The 20,218-nt window shown below is 31.7% G+C and overlaps 2 protein-coding genes across 3 annotated transcripts in view; one reads left to right on the top strand and one right to left on the bottom strand.

Moving 5' to 3' along the window:
* LOC148628574 (tetratricopeptide repeat protein 39B-like) overlaps nt 1-6,691 on the bottom strand; it is a 28,792-nt gene extending 22,101 nt beyond the window's left edge. Inside the window, exons 1-3 of one of the 2 annotated variants that reach the window (XM_088590477.1) lie at nt 6,569-6,668; nt 4,646-4,677; nt 2,487-2,522 (exon numbers count right to left, since the gene is read on the bottom strand). In XM_088590477.1, coding sequence (XP_088446603.1) covers nt 2,487-2,522; nt 4,646-4,677; nt 6,569-6,625 — 125 coding nt within the window. In that variant the 5' untranslated portion in view covers nt 6,626-6,668. Of the gene's footprint in view, nt 1-2,486; nt 2,523-4,645; nt 4,678-6,568 lie in introns of both variants that reach the window. The other variant, XM_088590481.1, reaches the window with a different exon arrangement.
* Nucleotide 6,692: 1 nt separating this feature from the next.
* LOC148628572 (uncharacterized) overlaps nt 6,693-20,218 on the top strand; it is a 62,643-nt gene continuing 49,117 nt past the window's right edge. The window contains exons 1-10 of the mRNA XM_088567752.1: nt 6,693-6,858; nt 10,854-10,935; nt 13,000-13,076; nt 15,344-15,393; nt 16,255-16,303; nt 17,016-17,075; nt 18,071-18,136; nt 18,984-19,047; nt 19,463-19,566; nt 19,996-20,075. Of these exons, the coding sequence (XP_088423878.1) occupies nt 6,760-6,858; nt 10,854-10,935; nt 13,000-13,076; nt 15,344-15,393; nt 16,255-16,303; nt 17,016-17,075; nt 18,071-18,136; nt 18,984-19,047; nt 19,463-19,566; nt 19,996-20,075 (731 nt within the window). The 5' untranslated portion in view covers nt 6,693-6,759. The remainder of the gene's footprint in view (nt 6,859-10,853; nt 10,936-12,999; nt 13,077-15,343; nt 15,394-16,254; nt 16,304-17,015; nt 17,076-18,070; nt 18,137-18,983; nt 19,048-19,462; nt 19,567-19,995; nt 20,076-20,218) is intronic.

Here is a 20,218-nt window from a genome sequence, read left to right as displayed (position 1 = left end):
AAAGCACACACAAATAACTAATAATGATAAATATGTCATGAAGTTAATAACTAAGGATGTGACTTGAAACATTAGCCTAAGCTTTAAAATTACCAGATGCTGTTTGTCTTACACAAATCAACTCAATGGTTTAAGTTTACTAGTTATCCATGCTGAGTAGTTTATGCAATAGTCAGGAAAAATTTATTTCAATTTAAACCACAACAGGATATTTAACAACAGTTTAATTCAAACAGCACTAACTGATACTGGCTCTTTTAAGACCAAATGATGAAATTAATTTACTTGAAAACAATCTAACTATACCATCTTCTAGAGGACATAAATTGGCCAAGAAACTAGCTTTGGGTTTACTGAACTGTTCTATGCAATCTATAAATGGTATAATGCTTGCTAACAATATCCTTGCATTTTCATAACAAAGCTAGCCATAATTATCCCAATATGACTTCTTTTACAAAATCACTTTAAAGAGAACCTTCTAAGATAATGCAAAACAAAATTATTCTGTATAATTACAAATGTCAGCAGGACTTGCTGATGTTTTCATCACTGGCATAAAGTATTACACCGACTAAAGGCAATAAAGCTGATAAAATGAGATAAAAACAAAGATACTGACCACTTCATGGCAGCTATAGGTTATATATTGATCTAAAGAGTTATAGAACACCACCTGAGACCAAAGTGAAGAGAAGATGAAAAGATATCAGAATACATTTAATATTGAGTTTGACAAGTCAATTCCAATTATGGCACATTGTAGTCTTAATTGATTGTGGTTTTTACAGCACATGCAATGATGATGTTCATGGGATAGTGTTGGTCTTCAATTGATTAATGGCAATCACCTGATGAACTTATAAACTAGGTAGTTAACTAGACGGTTGACAAGGAGATCTAAGCATTTTATCAGATTTAGAATCAAATACCTATGGAAATGATGAAACAGATCAATAGTCAGATAAAAGTTTTCTCCTTGTAAATTGTCAAGTTCACTAACAAATGTAGTTTATCAAGTGTTTGACATTTAAGGCAATGGAACCAAATCTATCCACTAAATATCATCAATGTATGCATTGTGAGAGTTTGTTAATTCAAAGGTACTCATAATAAATAGCTTTGCCAAAGCACATGATATGATGTTCTCATTTTTTGAGGTGCTTTAAGTCTTGTAACTAACTCCGAAATAAGAAAATCCATGAATCAACCAAATCCTTTCATGATCGCAAAAATCTTAAATCCAAAAGAATTTTTGAGTTGCTATACAACATGTGGACAGATAGCCGAATGGATTAACCATACCATTTAGCGGGTAATTTTGGCTTTGTGCTAATTTTGGCATATTTTAGCGGTCTTTCTAAAACTGCCAAAAGAAATTCAACCAAATTTTACTCATTATTTAGCATCAGACAAAGTTAGAAATGCCAAAATTATTCAAACACCTTTTTACCTCAAAATAGCAAAATTTTACACCTACTAAAATATCCTGCTATATGGTTATTTCCCTAAAATTTGGTTGTTTTATCTTTTTCTTGGATGGTAGATACTTGCTATATTACACCATGGACGATGTAATATGAACAAATAATATACAAAATTTGACATTGCCATTGGTTGCTGAGCAATTGTGTGCCGTTGTATATAAAATGTTTCTTATCCTTGTTTTCCAATAACAACTGGTGAAGCTATAGATGGGTGATTTCTATAATTTCTACCATGAGAGATACCGAAAATCTAGCTGTCAAACACAGAGAAAAAGATTAAATAACTTGTGAAATTTTAATATCACAAAATATCAACTCAGTTTGTCTAACTTCAATGTCATAACAAACTAGCAGAGCATGACTTGTTATGATGTTGAAATTAAATATGAGCTGATATTATGTGATAATCAACTTTCACTCATTATGAGTCCTATCATTCTTTGTCAAACAATGGGTGTGAAAAAATCATAGTTCCATTAGTGTAAAGGCATTATGTTTTTCCTGCCTATTATTCCTACAATTACATGTACTTTTGTCCTAATTTGCAGATGTGATTTTTTTTTTACAATACAATAGTTATTTCTAGACAAATGATACATTTCTAAAAGCTCTAGATAAATTTAGTAGTCTCTTATATTAATGCATACAAATTGTATTCTTTTGAACAATTAACTTGATTTATAACAATGTGAATATTCAATGCAAAATTTAACAATGTATGTCAACTAAGAACTTGAAATCTTGCTTTATATACTGAGAAACATAGCATGAGCTTAGAACACAATTAACACTCTCTGAAATGATGATGCAATGGTTTACATCAACTCCAAGGTCCTGGTAAGACATACATAACATACAAACAAAAGGAACAATCCTGAAACAAACAAAATCCATGAAAAGTATCTTTCCATTGTATGGAAAAATTCTTTATTTTTTTCTATGGAATTCAAAAGACTTAAGAAGCATGCAAATAAAATTACATAATTGAAAAACCAATACTCAGAGATAATGTTTAATGTTCTAGCTCCATTCCGACTGAAAATAAAACCTTGTAGGCTACAATTAACTCAGTACACTTAAAAATCTTTCCAAAACTATACAAAGAAAGAAAAAAGTTCAATACTCTAAGAATGACTTGAAATGAAAAGCTAGAAAGTATGTTTATGGAAGAACCCTAAATCTATCTTTGATAGCCATGCATTACAACTTACCCAGGACCTCTATCTCCTTCTTTGCTAGCCATATTAAGTAGAAAACTATAGGACAATTGACCACGATGTCTTTATTTTATGATCCAGGAAAGCAACAGAGGCATCTCAATAAATTTTCAATAGTTTATTGATCAAAATGAATAGACATTCTCTTCTGTATTGGAACTGAGTAAGGCCAGGCAAACATAAATTAAGAGAAACAAGCTACAAAATGGTCACATTTTGATAATTTTCATTTAATGTAGCTATTTAGGAAAATGAAATGAATGCTTATTTCAATAATGCTTTACATCTAATACATGTACACGTAATAGTATTGGCACCAGTATGTTTTCTGAAAATTCAATTCTTGAATTGAAAGAATACAAATACTCCCCAGAGTGCTATAGAAACTTCTCACTAGAAATGTCACTTGATTGAACTATTTGAAGAAAAGGAAACCCATGTGGTATGGTCGGAAACAAATTTATTGATTTCATATTTCCAACTTATGTTCCATATGTGCAACAATAATCACTGATTTCACAGACAGCATGGTAATTGGATGTTATTTCATTGAGTTCTATTTGTATGATTGAAGAAGAAATCAATCGATACTGCATTACGGCATTTGTTATAGATTGAAATCAAAGCTACTAAAGTCTTTACATCAAGTTCTGGTTATCACATTATTACATTAACAGTTTGGAGGTCAATAACAAGGACATTATTATAAATCACTAAACCATAAAATGTATATTGATGTAATGAAATAGTCAGTCCCGTGGTAGAATTTACATATTTATATTAGGAAATTAAATGGTAAAAAAGGTTTGAATGACAAAAAAAAACCAAAAGGAAAATTAGCAAACGAGGTTTCGTACATGCCAAAATTATTCAACTAAGTCATTAATGTTTCAAGGTAGCAAAAAAGGGTGATAACTCAAAAATATGATCATATGCTCAATCAAGATCCACCATATCTGCACATAAAAACTTAGTTTGTACATGTACCTTAAATTCTGAGTTAAGGGTGATTGTCAGTAAAATCAAGAAGCTACCAGCATGGCAAAAATCCTACATAAGAGACAATAACCTCAATTTTTAACTAACAAAAACAGCCAACAAGTGTTTTCAGCCTCTTTAATCATTATAAGCCCATGCTGAGGAAAAAAATTATTTACACAAGTACCAATCTGATTTATATGAAATAATAATATGCAGGTAATAAATCAGGGGATAAGATTTACTAGGCCAGTAATTGTTTTTACTGACAATTTTGTTGAACCCCTAACTTTTTGCATAAAAATGTCAATATGGTCAATATAAAAAAGAGTAATAAAGGGAACCAAGGTTATAGTGGTAATCAAAAGAATGTAATCCAGGGACAAAGACCAGACATGGAAAACAGACATACACAACAAAGAATATTAAGTAACTAAAATTATACATACAAAGTAACAAAAACAAAAGCAAAAAATCACTTTTGCAAGTCAAGCTCTTGAAGTGTTTATTAAAAGCTTAAACAGTGAATACATTTTGCTCAAAGTATGATATAGATACATTAAAAGCTTAATCCATGAATATTATTTAAAAGTAAAAGTATAATACTGATATACATGTATGAATTTACCTGGTACATTTCAAAGTGTTCTATGATTGTTTTCAAAATTTTAGGTTTCCAGGAGGAAACTCTAAATGAATATAAACTGTCTAACACTTAAAGTGACTTATCCAAACTTAACAAATCATTTCAAAATTTCAAGTTTACAACTTGCCAAAGGGAAAGTGGAGCATAATAAATAACTTCCTGTCACCAAAATTTCACTTTTCAAAATTTAGATTACATTACCATAGGTTTGTTCATTTCAAAGCCTCATGATGGGGCCTTATCTTTAAAAAATTGTTGGTAATGGCCCATATTTTCTAAGCTTAACCTGTATGTACAAATTATTCAAAACAACTTACAGACTAACTTCTTCTTCTGCATCTTCAAAATCCTGCAAGAAATATCATGTACAAGTAAATGTTTCAGCTTCAGTAAATAGTATTGAAGACTGCAAGGGACATCAGTTACTCTCCTTAAATGACCTGTATATTCTTCATTTGTTAAAAAAGAAACCAAAATTTTAGAGAAATAAACCAAATTAAATTTAGTTTGCAGCTACTGAAAAGCAGCTTTTAGTGTCATAAATATGTCATTTAAATGTGCTTACAATCCTGTCAAGTTTTATTTTGAGCATATGTTATTTCAAAGAGATAAAGATAGAACTTAAACTAGAGGCTCCACTGGACCTGAATCATTTACCAAGGGATATCAGAAGATGTTACATAGTGTTCCCTGCAGCTGTTGAAAAGGACATGGTTATATGTTAAAGGTAACTTTGGAGTACAATATACAAGCAATGTGAATTTTTACAGAAAATGGACAGGAAAAGGGTATATGCATACAAAAACTATCGAAAGAGGCAGTATACCCATCCAGAACTGCTAAAGGTAATTAATTACATGTACAAATGTATACATACATGAGTCAATGTAAAATAATATAATCCTAAAATGAACTCATAGAGTGAAAGACATTGGCTTAAGAAACAAGAATTTTTGTACAATTTATACCATCTTTAAACCAAATGATTTCTCCATTCTCCACTATTTTCCACTATTGTGACTCTACTTCATTTTATTAATTTTTTTCGTACATAGCTGAAGTTGTATTTTAAAAATACATTAAATTGTATGATGGTAAAATTATGCCTATTTTCACCTGTCAGGTCTTTATCTTTGGATCATATACATGTATCTCTTGATTTCTGCCTGTATCTTGGTTTCCTTGATTACTCTTTAAGTAATAACAGACATATTTTGAACCAGCCACTTGTTGGGTTGAGACATCGGATGAGCTCTATATTTATTACACCTAACTTTATTTCCCTTCTGGTGGAAACGGACAAAAGTAAAGTCCTGAGTGAATTTGTTTACAATGGAGGTTAATCACTCAGGTTATATGTAAAATTTCCTGTATCTTCCATGGTTCCATTTCTTAACTGTTTATAAATTATTGAACATGAAAAGATATCACTTTGAACCAAAGATCAGACCCACTTTTAACTAAAACAGAAATTGCTAGAGCTGCTTACAGTACTGATCCAGAGAGTATAGATTCTCAAACTCCCATTTTGGTGTCACTATTTGGAGTGACTCCAGGAAATTCCCCAAAATGCCATAAAAATCCTGGAGTAATCTTGGCATACTTCCTCAAAAAGGCAACAGAATACTCACACAAAAGTGGCACACTAAAAAACTGCAGTTTGATTGATCATGAAGAAGTCTGTTAACTGTTGAACAGTAGCATATGTCAGTGTAGTAACAAGGACTTGCTCCCGGTCAATAATTATTGACCGTGAGCAAGTCCCTGTGTGTTGTCTGTAGAAAGGGTGTATTTGTGGCAAGATAGCCTACCTGTATTGTAGTAGGTAGTGAGATTTAAATAGCCAGTTAATTGTCTTAGCTAAATGATCAATTCTTTAGCTGAAACAGTTTGTCACTGGCTTGTCCGAGTGGTCTAGGGTTCGATCCTAGGTAGTCCAGACAATCATGATGTTTGCCGAGGCATTTTTTTATCTGAAATTTATGTCTCACTGCAGGTATCGCTTTATGACACCTAAGGGAGACAACCAAGCAAGGTAAAAATTAGCCTCACAAGACGATATAATTATTTGGACTAGATCCTCGGGGCGGGGTATAATTTTGTGAATAAAATTTGCTCTCCCGTTACATATTATTAATCAATTAGGTAATTTAGGAGTAATAAAATAAACGTAAAATATGTATTCAACCTTTATTTGAACATCAGAATTGTCCAATTCAATGTTTTAGAAATGACAATACCTCTTCATTTTCCTCTTCTGCGCTTTTATTTTCTGTCAAAGTGTTTTCAGTAGCCATAGTCAAAAGTTATTCGGAATGCCTCTCCATTACCAGTTATGATTTATGGTAAAGATCCGAGAAAAGTTTGTTTTCGCACTCTTCTGTCACGAAGGTTAAAATGGACAAACGTCAATATTTCAGAAATTAGTGAAATGGCTACGGGAAGTGAAAATGCTGTTATAGATGCTCTTATTGCAGAATTCGAAGAATGGCAGGCGTCAGAATCATCAGATGTGATATTCCTACTGGAAGTGAGTTACTTTTATCGAGTATACGATGCTTCTGGAAACTGTCATGTTTTAATTTGTCAATGCCGATGTTGGTACTATCATACCACAGGGGCTTGCTCCCACAATCATATATGTAACCCCACTAGAATATAACATCTACAAGGGTGATCTCAGATTTGGGGATGCCTCGCTTCAACTCATTTTTTTCAAATAAAATCGAATATATCACTGTTTACTGCTCAGCAATCACTTGACAAATGATGAATCAAGTGAATAAACACAGGTATCACAATCAAATTCTTCTAATTAAATCAATACAATGATTTGAACATTCAAACTCCAAATTTCTACAGTCGTTGGACCGAAAGTGAAATTACTGTGTTGACTACATTTTGAAGTTTCTACAAATAGAGATGTAGTTTTTTGCTTTGAAGAAAGTGCTACTACTAAGGGAGGGTTAATGTCCTTTACAACCCTGTCAGGTCTCTCACAGACGCTGAAGAAAGTGTTTAATCACACGTTTTATACTCATGGTTATAATAGTGTATGCATAGAAATGTTTATCAACACACTGTCATATTTATGACACCCAGTTGTAATTTTAAAAATTTGAGAGATTAATTATGACTGTATGATTGAATGTTTAAATCTTACATGGGTCAATTAAGATTTTGACGAAACCTGAAACATCCCTGAAGAAATACAAGTTTATAAATCCAATTAGTCTTGAAGCTGCACGGGCCAATCAATTCACATGTTCTGTTATATTATGATATCAGAGGAGGAAATTCATACAGGATTTTTTTGTGTCTATGGTTGATCAGATCCTTAAATTTCGTTTGACCATTTGGACTTTCCTACCATTTAACCCCCTTTGAAAGCATGTTAATTGTCTTATGTTTTTTGTTTTTTTTATATTTTAGTTTTTTAATTAGAATTATAAAATTTCTTAGTAAGACGTGATATTGTGTGTTGGTTATCGAATTAACACAAAATCCAATTGATACTATGATATAAATGTTTATGAAAGTTCAGTATAATTTTTGGATGTACTTGATATAAGGACACTAATTATGGCCTGTTAATCACCATTGTTATGAACCAGAATGATGACAAACAAATATTCATTTGGAGTTAATTATATCATAACAATAACACAACTTACGTATCAAAACTGTGACATTTGTGATGAAATTTTTGAAAAAAATTGCAATTCAAAACAGCGTCTTCAAACTTACTGATGAAATGGAGGCAAACTAGAATATAATTAAGGTGACAAATTTTAAAAGAAATGATTAAATCAAAATTGGAAACCTCTTTGAGTTGGCATATTTCAGTAAGTATTTGTTCGTTTTATTGGACTATCCAGTTAAATATTTCAGTCTGAAATCTACCCAAAAAATATTCAAATATATATAGCAACTACCAGTAACTTGGTCAATATCATTAACAAAATGGTACATGTATATGTATAAAGACATACTCTAACACTAAGGAAAAGGAAGGTACATGTATAAGTGTCAATGAATTTAATCCAACTTGATAAAACATTTAAAGGTCTGAAGATGCATGCAGACAAATATGATACTTTTGACTTCAAGTTTTAAAAAAATCATGTACTCAAAGAGAGTTTTATCAAATATCAATTGTTTTGGAAATATGCAATCATTACACCTATTTTTTGCCACCAATAAGGTCATGTTTATTAACGATAGTCAAGGGACTTACCAACATGTTAATGAGCTTATTGGATAGTAATTCTAATAGTTAGGGAAAACGGTAGTATTTTATTTTGATCAAATGCATTTACAAAATGTTTAAAAGTTGTGTTATATACAATTTATTTCATACTTGCATTAGCTAAATTTAGAGTCATCAATTTTTTTTTACAAAAGGACATAATCGTTTTTACTCACAATCTACAGTTCAGAAAAAAAAACATGTTAATAGCAAGATATAACAAAGATTTCAAGACAAAAGACCCCAGGAAATTAATAGAGGGTAGATTTTACACCACACAAGAACTACTTAATTTGCTACAGATATATAAATGAGATTTGCCATATTTTGGGATGAAAATGTATGAAATAAAAATAATGTTGTTGTTAATAATGTTCTTGGCACTACAGACTTTTACAGTATATAATGCACACAATTGTCTTACATATGTATTACATATGGTGTAGCAGTCTTCTTTGTTCATTGTTTATTATGATCGTGTGATGCAAAGGATATTCCATGTACATGAAGCTTTGTTACTATTTTTAAATATATTGACACTATGTTTCTATTTATATGTATATTGAGGCTATACTTCTGACAGGAAGTTTTTGGGATTTATGGATTTAGTACAGGCAAAGTGACCAAATAGTTCTGAATGAATGAAGAGTAAGGTAGTTTTGTATTTGAACATATGGAATAATTTGGCTTTCTGACAAGTCATCACAAGTCTGCTAGAACTTGAGTTATAATCTATAAGGCCACTCTAGCTTAACGCTTCATCCTCTTACAGGTTAAACCTGCCTTGTATAATCAAAACACTTGTGCAATTCTTTAAATTTATACTTGACAATTGTTTTATAACCACATCCACATCATTTTTATATTTAAACACTTGTACAACTCATATTTTCAGTTTTAAAAGCTCTTAACATGCTTAATATACTTATATTAGCTAATTGAAATTTTGCTGGTTGACAGGATGCAAGATTCATCATGACCTGTTCTCAACATCACAAATTTGGAGTATTTTATAATTTTTGTATTATCATAAGCACTGGTTTCTGAATAGCCTCTTGCCATTTTCTTTATTTAGCTCAACAGCAACACATTAACTGAAGGACATTCATGAAACAAATAGGTGGTTTACAAGAAGCAGTCTTCATACAGTTTCATGACTGTTAAGTCTTGGCACAACTGATTATGCAAATACATGTATCGTATACTTTTATAATTGGCCAATAATAAATCAAGCTGTTTTAAGTTCGTATGCTAGTAAATGTACTACAATGACTCACATCAGAACCACTGCCAAGAACCTTAAGGCATTAAGCACCAAAATTTGTTCATATGTTTTTAATTTAAAATGCATGAAAAGAGACATAACAGGTTACAAAAATAGAGTTCTTATAGATTTCAAGTCAGGAATTTTAACCATAGTTGTCACGATGAGATAATCCTGTCTGAAAAAAGGCGTGTGTATTGGATAAATTAATACGAATTTATAATAGTTTTTGCAAAATTATTAAATGATAAGGAATGTAACTAATATCTGAATATATTATCTTGTATACAGAACTGTGGTTCGATTTATTAATAATTATGTATAAATTGAACCAAAGTTCTTTATACCAGATAATATATATTCAGATATTAGTTACATTCCTTAATTAATTTGCAATTATCAATATCAAAACTTCAATTTTGCTCTGAGACAGTTGTTTACGGTGTGATATTGCTGAAGTTTTTGATTGCAGTAAAAACTCATTTTATACCTCACTACAGGAAGTGGCAAGGTATTATTACATGTCCTCCAAAAAGTTGCATTGTTGGATGGCTATGCCCATCCATCCCCTGATGGTTTCCAGATGATAACTGAAGAATGAATCAACAATTTTTTTAAAACTTTGCACATTGTTTAGTACCCTAAAATACAGTTTAAGTTTAGTTTTGCAGCAGAATCCAAAATGTGGTTTTTGAGTTCGGCCATTTTGAACATTTTGCTATCACTACGTGACAGAGTATCACTGAATGTTCCATTGATGCACTATTTTTATACCATCATTACTAAAGAATGTAACATAGGAAAAATATATTACACACCACTATGGATGCTTTTGAACAATTTTTCATTATTTCTTTCATGGTTCTTTGGGAGCTGAGTTGCCAAGCTTGCATATTTTCTCTCCTGTATATTGAGGAACACTTGCAGTCATACCCAGCTATACCCATTGAAGCATTTCCTGTATAAAACACAAAATTCTTACTTTAATATGATTTTCTTCTTTTATTTGCAGAGTAACTCCAAGGAAAATAACAATGTTATAATGTTAATGCTTCTTGCCTCTGAACATGAGTTCAAACTGCATATCCCACCAGGTATGTAGATTTTACTGTTTTTAATTTGTAGAAAGGCTTGTTTCCTTAGCCACATGCAAATTACTTAGAATACATTATCCAAAACAGTTTATATTATGCCAATAAAAGAAGTTGGCTATATCAAATATCTGCTAATTTTTGTGTCAGCTACTGAATTTGGGTTCACTTTCTTCTGAAGTTTTTTTCAATGACCTAGGGCAAGCACAATTTGACCAGGGAAGTTGTGAATTCTGTTGTAGAAAGAGTAATCAAGAGTACCAAGGTTCTAGCGGTAATCAAAGGATTGTAATCCAGGGACAAAGACCAGACAACAGACACATACAACAAAGAACATAAAAAACTAAGATAATACATACACAGTAACAAAAGCAAATGAGCAACTCAGACTCCACTAAAAACTGGGAGCGTGGACCTGGTGCACTGGTAGGATAAGCACCCTCTGCTTTTCTAGAAACGCCCATGGAGTTGCTCATAAAAATTCAAATCCAGGGTAGATGAAAGTGGAAGGGAAAACTATGACACATTGAACGAATCAGTTTTCATGGTGCAGATGGATACACCGTAACGATCCACAAGTTCATGATGATGACCATAAAACTTCTGTAGTGATGACTTCAATCTTGTAGCAACATAACTCTGTTCCAGAAACCTACATATTAGAAGTCTAGCACAATACAAAAAGTATGTGTAGTTTCGGCAAGCTCTGGCATAACTTATGAGTTGTGATATGAACACTCCATACACAGGTGCTGAAGGGATGTTGCCACAGATGAAAAGAAAGTCATCACATTTGTCGTAAAGTTTGGTCAATAGTTTTCCCTTACCATCAATTTCTAAGTGTAGGTCAAGATATGAGGATGACTTCACTGTGTCTGTAGTATCCTTTATCTCAAATTCTTTGGGGTAGATGCGATGTATCAAATCCCCAAAATTAGGATTGTTTAAAGATTATACGTCATCTATATTACGGAAACCGAGATTACAGGATCTAGCTAAATGATTTTCTTTCTTTCGGATCAGATCAGCTATAATGTCAGCCTCATAAGAGTGAAGGAATAGGTCAGCAAGTAGAGGAGCACAGTTTGTTCCCATTGGAATGCTGACCATTTGTTGAAAAACGCATCCACCATACTGGACAAATATGTTGTCAATTAAAAATTCCAGCAATTTGTGAACATCTTCTTCTGTATATTTGGAAGATAATTTGGAATTATTTCTTACAAAGTATGAGGAATCTCTACCAAGAACTATAGGAAAGGAGAAAGGGTGGTAAAGGGTCTTATTGGCCTAAAATACAACTAAAAATTAATCATAAAGTATTGACTGATTTAAATGTGAATTTGGAGACTTAAATCCATTACAAATTAAAAAAAATAAAGACTTTTGGTAATTCTTAATTGAAAGGACAGAAAAGTTGCTTGAAATTTTCCAGTATTCAGAGATTGTAAACATACTAATTTTGCTATTTTCGCAGTGGACAGAAAATCAAGAAAAAAGTACAGGCCAAACTGATTTTAAATATGATAAAATGCTACTCATTTTTTTTAATCACGAAAATTAATACCCATGAATATGTTCACTTAACAAAATCTAAGAAAGTAAGTAACCACAAAAATTAATATATTTACAGTATTCTGTCAAATTTTGTACTTTTTTTGTCACTTTCTGGTCATTTTTTCGGTAAAGAAATGGTGTCCACACCCAAGAAACAACTTCATATTTAGTGAATACATTCATATTACATAGTTTATCATGTGTGAAAATACAAAATTGTTTTTGGGGTTGTGGACATAGTTTTCTGGATGTAAATATATCAGAAAAAAAACAACAAAATTTACAATGCTCAGGAGTATTTGTTTCAAAAATGACATAAAATTATGGCACCATTATGACGTCATTACAATGAACTAATGCCACAAAATGTAATTTTTCCTCATATTTATACATTTACTTCTATTATAAAGTTTTGTCTTAAAAAAGTGTCATTAATGATGTTTTAGTCCATACAGTTTCTTTATCAAATATATTCATTGCAACATAATCTTGTTTTTTTTTTATTTTCAGGGTATCCAAATTATACTGGACAATGTTTTGTTGAGGCAGATCCTGCTGTAAAAGTGTGGAGTTCTGCATTGAATGAGGTAGCTTAAATATAGTTTTCAATTGTTTTGACAAAATGTATCCTAAATCTGAAAAAAGATTTGAGTTGATATATTAAAATTCTTTATGAGACTTATGAGATAGTTAACTTATGGTAGCATTAGAAAGTTTTGCCTACAGATGAAATATATGTCTAAAAGAGATGCCCATCCTCAGTTGTCATTGTTCAAGTTGCCCATGTACTTTTTCTGGTAGTACTTTTCTGGAAATAGAGTTTAGAAGGCCTGATGTGGTCAACAATTGTGAATACATATATCTATGAATATTTATACGAATAAGCATTATACCCCAACTCAACGAGTGGGCGGTATATTGGAATCCCCTTGTCTGTCCATTATTCTGTCGGTCTGAATTTTGTTACAATGATCTCAGCTTCCAATGGATTGATTGATTTTAAATTTGGTATTTAGCTTCATATAGATGGGAAGTACACTGCAAGCAATTGTTGGTGCTGTCTGATATCATCTTCCTGTTTTGTGGGACTTTGCCATTTTTCACTACCAATATATTGAACGATTAGGGAAATGAATGGATTGATTTCAAATTTGATGTGTAGCTTCATATAGATGGGTCATAGGTTTTCAGTGATTTTGGTTACTCTACAATACTGACTTCCTGTGAGGTATGCTTAGTATGTTAATAGGTGCAACTTCATGTTCTATTTGTAATTTAATGGCAGATCAAGAGGGGGATGCAGGAGGGTTGGCACCCCCTTTTTATTGGAAAATTGTCGTTTTCATGTGTAAAATTGACAAAAAATGGTAAATAATGTCCTAGCACTCCTACCCCCTTTCTGAGGAACCCAGGCTGGCATCCTTGTAATTTTAATAACAATGTGCTTCAATTGTTATTATGTATATGTACTGGTACACATATCTGATTTCCATGCTTTAATGCAGAAGTCTCAAGTCAGTCATCTCAAAGTAAAGAAAGAATTAAAAAAAACTATTATATTCCAATACACTTGTCTAGAACAAATGAAAATAAATAAAAAAAAAAAAAATTGAAAGGGTTTATTCTCAAAATTAAAATCTGCAAAGATGACAAGAAAAAATATTCTTCTAGTCTGCAAATTATCCTCAGGAAACATCCTGTGCCTTTTCAAGCATTGATATGATTATGTAATATTGATTATGAATCTTTGAACAGGAAATAGAAATGGTTAGCTCAAGGGAATTAATTACTTTTCTAATTGAATTTGATTCTGTCAGAAAAACAAATATTATGAATTCCTGGTAGGGGTTTTGGTTATTGATCCTTTGGTTTTTTTTCCCTTCATAGACTTGTATTTTTCATTTTCATTGAAATCGCTTTTCATGTAAAATATATGAGTGATTTATAAAATGGGGAAGTTACAAGATTTAAAAAAAATAATTTTAATAATGATTCCTTTAAATTTAATAATGGTTAAAAAAAACTGATAAAAGAAAATCTACAATGTGACAATGACTTCATCAGGAATAGTTCTTTTGTTCTACCTATCAGTATCTTTTGCAGATATAGTCTATAAAAGTATAGAAAAAATCTCTTTGAATGATGATGAAGGCTTTTTATTTGTTTAGTTAATATACCATGAAGATACTTTTATGCATAGGTATCCATTTTCTTGATTTTTCAAAATTTCTGTTATTTATAATTTTTTTTTTATTCTGAGGTTTTAGTTTTTGATTATATGGTAATCAGTTGAAAAGAGTTAATAACCAAACTACGATCACCGGTATTTAAGAATGCCAAGATTTTATCAGAGCTTGAATTAAATCTCCAAGCGTTCTTGGCAAAACAGCCATTCCTTAAATTAAATTTTAATTTTGTGATCTGCTGATCATCGAATCATAGGGAGAGAGTCTAAGAGTGACATAGAAAAATTTATTTCACATGTGATTTAAGCATATTTGTTACACAAGAAACATTTGTTAATTCACTACCTATATAATGATGAAAATTTAAGAATTGTAGGAAATGAAGATTCCTGGCATGACTGAATCACAAAAGCTGATTCCTATGAACAATACTGTGAAATCTGTCTAAAAAAAAACCTTTTGTGGAATTTGTTTGGTTTAGACAAATTTTCGATTTACTTAGGTTCAAAATACTTTTAAATTGTTTTAAAGGGATTAATAAAAGTATATGATTTAAACATGTTTTCGTTTTTTTTTTTTTTTTTTTTTTTTCAGGGTTCGGTTTATTGTATTGTATAGTTCTTCCACAGTAAATATGCTTTAATTCAATATTTTTTTTATGTTTTTAGTATCTAAGTGAATCTCATGAAAAGGTAGCATTAGCAGATATTTTGAAGAAGTAAGTTTAATTTAATTTGATTTGTTGTTACTTCTCTTTGGATTATATTGTATAACCTTGTTCAGTACTATGACATCATTATTGTCAATTTGTCCACAGTTGGCCATTAAAAACAATCCAAATCTAAACACTTTGAATATGAGTCAATTCTTGATAATGACTGAATCTATTCTACATTAAATTACAGGTAAATTAATCTAATATCTGAACATGTTTTTTTGTATAATCTATTCAAGTATTATAAACATTTCTTATAAAATTTGAATATATTATGGCCCCGTGCAGGTTCGGGTGTTAAAAGAATAGGCCTGCAGCAGCGCTAAGCTTGTCGTAAAAGGCGACTAAATAGTGCTCAGAACCCTAGCCGGGGGCTAGGGCGCTTTGCCCACAGAGCAACTGGGATGTGTGCCCCAGGTGCTGGAATGGGGTACTCCTGGCGTGTTACATGCTGGGGTCGTCAGGCTATAATATGGAAAACCTGACCGCAAACCATAGTGATGCACCGTGTTGGGAAAGATGCCACGTTCCTTGCACGTTAAAGAACCCTACTGTGGTATTCTCCCGGAGTAGGAACCATAGGGCTCTGCCACAGGAGGCTAAATTGCCGACTCTATCCACCTCTCCCTATTTCCAGTGGTAATCAAAATTTGTCGACCCCATTTTCCTTGTGTCCTATCCCTTTTTCATTTCATCATCATTTCATGTTCATTTTATCATCAATTTCATGTTCATCATCTGAATATAGCTGAAATATTGCTGCTCGGACGTTAAACCCCAACAAACAAACAAACAAGGGAAGTTATTGCAATAAGATCTGATTTTGTGAAATTGAAACATTCTCATATTTTATTTTTAATTTAGGGCTGTTGCTCTTCATTTAGACAAAAATGCAAGGTCACTCCAACGAATGGTGAGTACAAGTTTTTTTCTTTGCTTTTCTACCAAACTTGTACAGTGTAAACTGTCTCAACTGAACCTCTTTTTGGACTTTAAAATGTGTTTGATTTACCAGGGTTAAATCACATATCAATTGATATAAATGGACTTCAATAAATACCTTGTTTAGACAGATTTTCATAGTATTGGGATTCAGTTAAGACAAGTTTCATTGTATTGTGTTATGGACAGTAATGATGGCTCAGTGTACTACTATTGTTCGTGGGGAACCAATTTTCGTGGTTTTTGTGGGTAGGCCAAGCCATAAAATTTGGTTTCCAACGAAAAGGAGAATCTCATTGATGTGTATACTGAAAAACCTCAAACCATGAATTCAAGGATCCATGAACTGGTGTTTCTTCCCTAATCCACAAGAATTGGTATTTACGAATTAAAGTACTTTCACAATAATAGAATTTTGTACCGTATTTGTATTTGGTGATTTTTTTTTTTGGTATCATATAAAAAACAAAATCTTTTCAACCACAAAAGAGTAAAATGGACTTAATTCATAATCTATTAGGCAATCAGGGTATTTTTCAATTAATTTTAAGTTAGGAATACAAGGATTCACTTTCAATGAAAAAAGGAGCTTAGAACTTCTGGAGAGTTCATAAAGCATATTTAGTGAATTAGCTTAGTAAAAGTTAGGACTATAAAATGAATACATGTTTTCTTTGAATTAGATATCAAGTGATGATGACTTGATGGAGGAAGATGAAGAAGAAGAAACAGAAGAGGAAGAGGTATGAACCAATAGTTTATGCCGCAATATTAAGAATTTGAGAAAATGATGAGAACAAAAAAGACATAAAAGTATGAGTTACTAGCCTACTGAAAAACCTGCTTATTTGCAATGTAAAACAATTCATTCAGCTATCTGTTTAAACCACACACCTCTTCAAAAATGGGTTGGGTTTAGACACATAGTTGGTTTATCTAGGTTAAAATATGTTTTTATACTCCATATTTGCACAAGTAAAACATATTGACTGTTTATTCGTAAGGCTTTGATGTGCCAATGTCATATTATCATTTTAAGCCATGCCCACTGCTTGAATGTTTACATGTCGGACAGCCATTGATTGTTTTTGAATACACAATATGACACACTGAATAAAACCATCCAAGCGTTGAAGCGAGGATACAATGGGATAATGTTTTGAGTCTTAAAGCAAAATAATATTGATACTTGTTAAAAGGATTTGGCACAGCCTTCCAGTTACCCTGTGTCTTTGCCTCATCCTTTTGTTCCTTTTATGTGAAGTCGAGACACTATTATTGTCTATATATTAATGTAAGGAGACTTTTTAAAGTGTTTGGGTTAGACAGGATTTCAGATTACTTGTGGTTTGGTTCAGACAGGTTTCACATTTTTATATACATTATGTTCAACAGGGAAATTTGTAATAACGCTGAATCTTTTTGATTGAAAACGGATGAAAAAATATGAACATTCTCAAATATAAGATGATTATTACTGGTACTCTTGACAAGTTAACTTAGGGGATTCACTGAATGAAACTTCTCTGAAACAGAAATTTAATTATAAGAGAAAGCAGACTTAAGACATCTTCTGAAGTCCCTAAATTTATCTGTTTTAATGCATGTTGAAACTTACGTAAACCAAATATTTCCCTAAACTGAACAAAAACTTCAGTCAGTCTGAAGTTCATTTTACACAGATTTATCTGTATGATATTTGTAAACACAATGTTATTTTTATGTATTGTTTGAATAGGAATGTATAATGGCTGATGATGATGCCTTTACCACTGAGTGGGATCTGAAAGTTGCCAGGAAAAAGGTTCGAGTTGTCATTTAAGTTACCTTTAGATTATGTGATAAGTTAATGGTAAATCATTTTTATAAAATTCTGACTTTTTTTAAGTTCTAAAACTCCTTACTTGGATATATATCAACTATTGTAAATAGCATGCCCAATTATGAATTAAACAGATAAATAAAATAAAATTGAATTTTCAGTTAATGGCACAGCATTTAGAATATAATGAGAATATGTCAAAGAGACAACAACCCAACTGGGATGTCAGACCAGTGCCAAGAAATGTACTTAGGTTGTAATTATCTATCTCAGTGATTCTCAGTCGTTTTTTTAGTGGTAGCATGTTCTGCTTGAGTATAGGAGGTTATGGCAGTCACATCAAAAGCTGTGAAATTAATTGTCACTGCTCACTGCTTCTATGCCATATAGGTGACAGAGAGCCACTGGTTTACTCATAGTCAGAATAATGTTTCCAATTGGGGAGACACATCTACTTGTAAGATTTTGCTTCTGTAAGCCACTGAATGCAAAATCCTAGTTCAAACAGGGTATTTTGTTTGATGAAATGTTTTCCTCCTGCAATCCTTTTCACAAAAAATTGTAAGTTTAAAATTTGTCGTAAATTATAACATCATAATAGTTCAGATTATTATTATATCAAAACCTATGACTAAATTTATTCTTACTATTTCTTATGAAATCACATACAGAAATGCCTTAGAATCTGAAACTACAATCAATCAATCATATGATTTTGTCACTAACCCTATCAAAAGTCTTATTTGTAGCTGAATAGTTCAATTGATTAAGGCTCCTAGTCTGAAGATTTTGGAATAGATTTTGAAAATATTATTGTTCATGATTTTAGAAAAGATGGGCACAAAAAGAGGCAGAAATCAGAGACCAGATGAAAAAAGCAAAACTTTCTCAAGGTAGGTTACTACAGTCAACTATTTTGTTTCAAAGGCTTTTTTGTTCCTTTCTGAGCAAATGATGAGGATCCCAAATGGATAATTTTGACATACACTCATGATTGCCAGAATAATATTTTTGTTAATGTTGGGTCAAAGACTCCATTGCAATATGCAACTATACTATTTTGGTTCATTAAGGCCAGTTCCATGAAATGTGATTGTTCTAACAGATAACAAATAGAGAGCAGAAGGATGCCAAGTTTAGTGGGTGTGCAGAACTTGTTTTTTGCATGAGTTAAATCTCCAAACAATAGTGAAATCTGTCTAAACTGAACCTTTCTGGGGAATTTGTTTGGTTTAGATAGGTTTTTGGTATTTTTTATGCTCTACTTCTAATCACTTCAAGATCATATTATGAAGATATATTCTGCAGGTGCCAATAATGTGGAGAAGAAACAAACAGAGAATATATTTACAAGTAATGCTGCAGCAGGGATACTCACAAATGATCTTGTCAGAATTATGGAAGCTGAAGAGGTAAATTTAGGAGAGGGTATATTGAAATTAAAATATTCAGGGAACTATTTTATAGTTGTAGATTTTTAAGTTGTACATAGAAATAGGGTACTATATGTAAAATTCCTTTTTGCAATGCATAATATAACAACTCTGTTAATGGTGTGTATTTAATTTAATTGCAATAAATATAAACAGGTGTGTATTTAAAATGCCCAAAAGGGAGTAGAAAAAAGGGGTGTTCCAGGCTATTATTTTACATTTTTTGCCCAAATGATGCATGGGCTCCAACCCCAAAACATCTGCCTGAACTACCACAGAGGAAGTAAAAAGAAATCATACATGTAAGTTGACACAAAAATAAATTTCAGTGGGATAATAAATTGGTTTTAGTGATAGACTACCAAATGCCACTATACTTATTGTACAGTTAATGCATTGTTATTTTAGGAGGTGAGCTTCACTGCAGAACCAATAGATGATAATATCTACCACTGGAGAGTTAAAATTTTTGATTTTGATCCTCACTGGTAAGCTATTAGAATAATGATTCTTTATAAAAAATGGTAAATAATACCAATGGTACTACTGGTACAACTTACACCAATTTTTTTTTAACCATTAAATTTAATACTTATTTTAACGTTGGACAGAATTCGTGAAGTTAAAACAT

Source organism: Perna viridis, chromosome 1 (genome assembly GCF_037379345.1).
Source record: "Perna viridis isolate PV_CMFRI_1.1 ecotype Kerala chromosome 1, ASM3737934v1, whole genome shotgun sequence".
Taxonomy (NCBI): domain Eukaryota; kingdom Metazoa; phylum Mollusca; class Bivalvia; order Mytilida; family Mytilidae; genus Perna; species Perna viridis.
The sequence above is the reverse complement of the archived record's forward strand: the minus strand, read 5'-3'. Positions and strand labels throughout refer to the sequence as shown.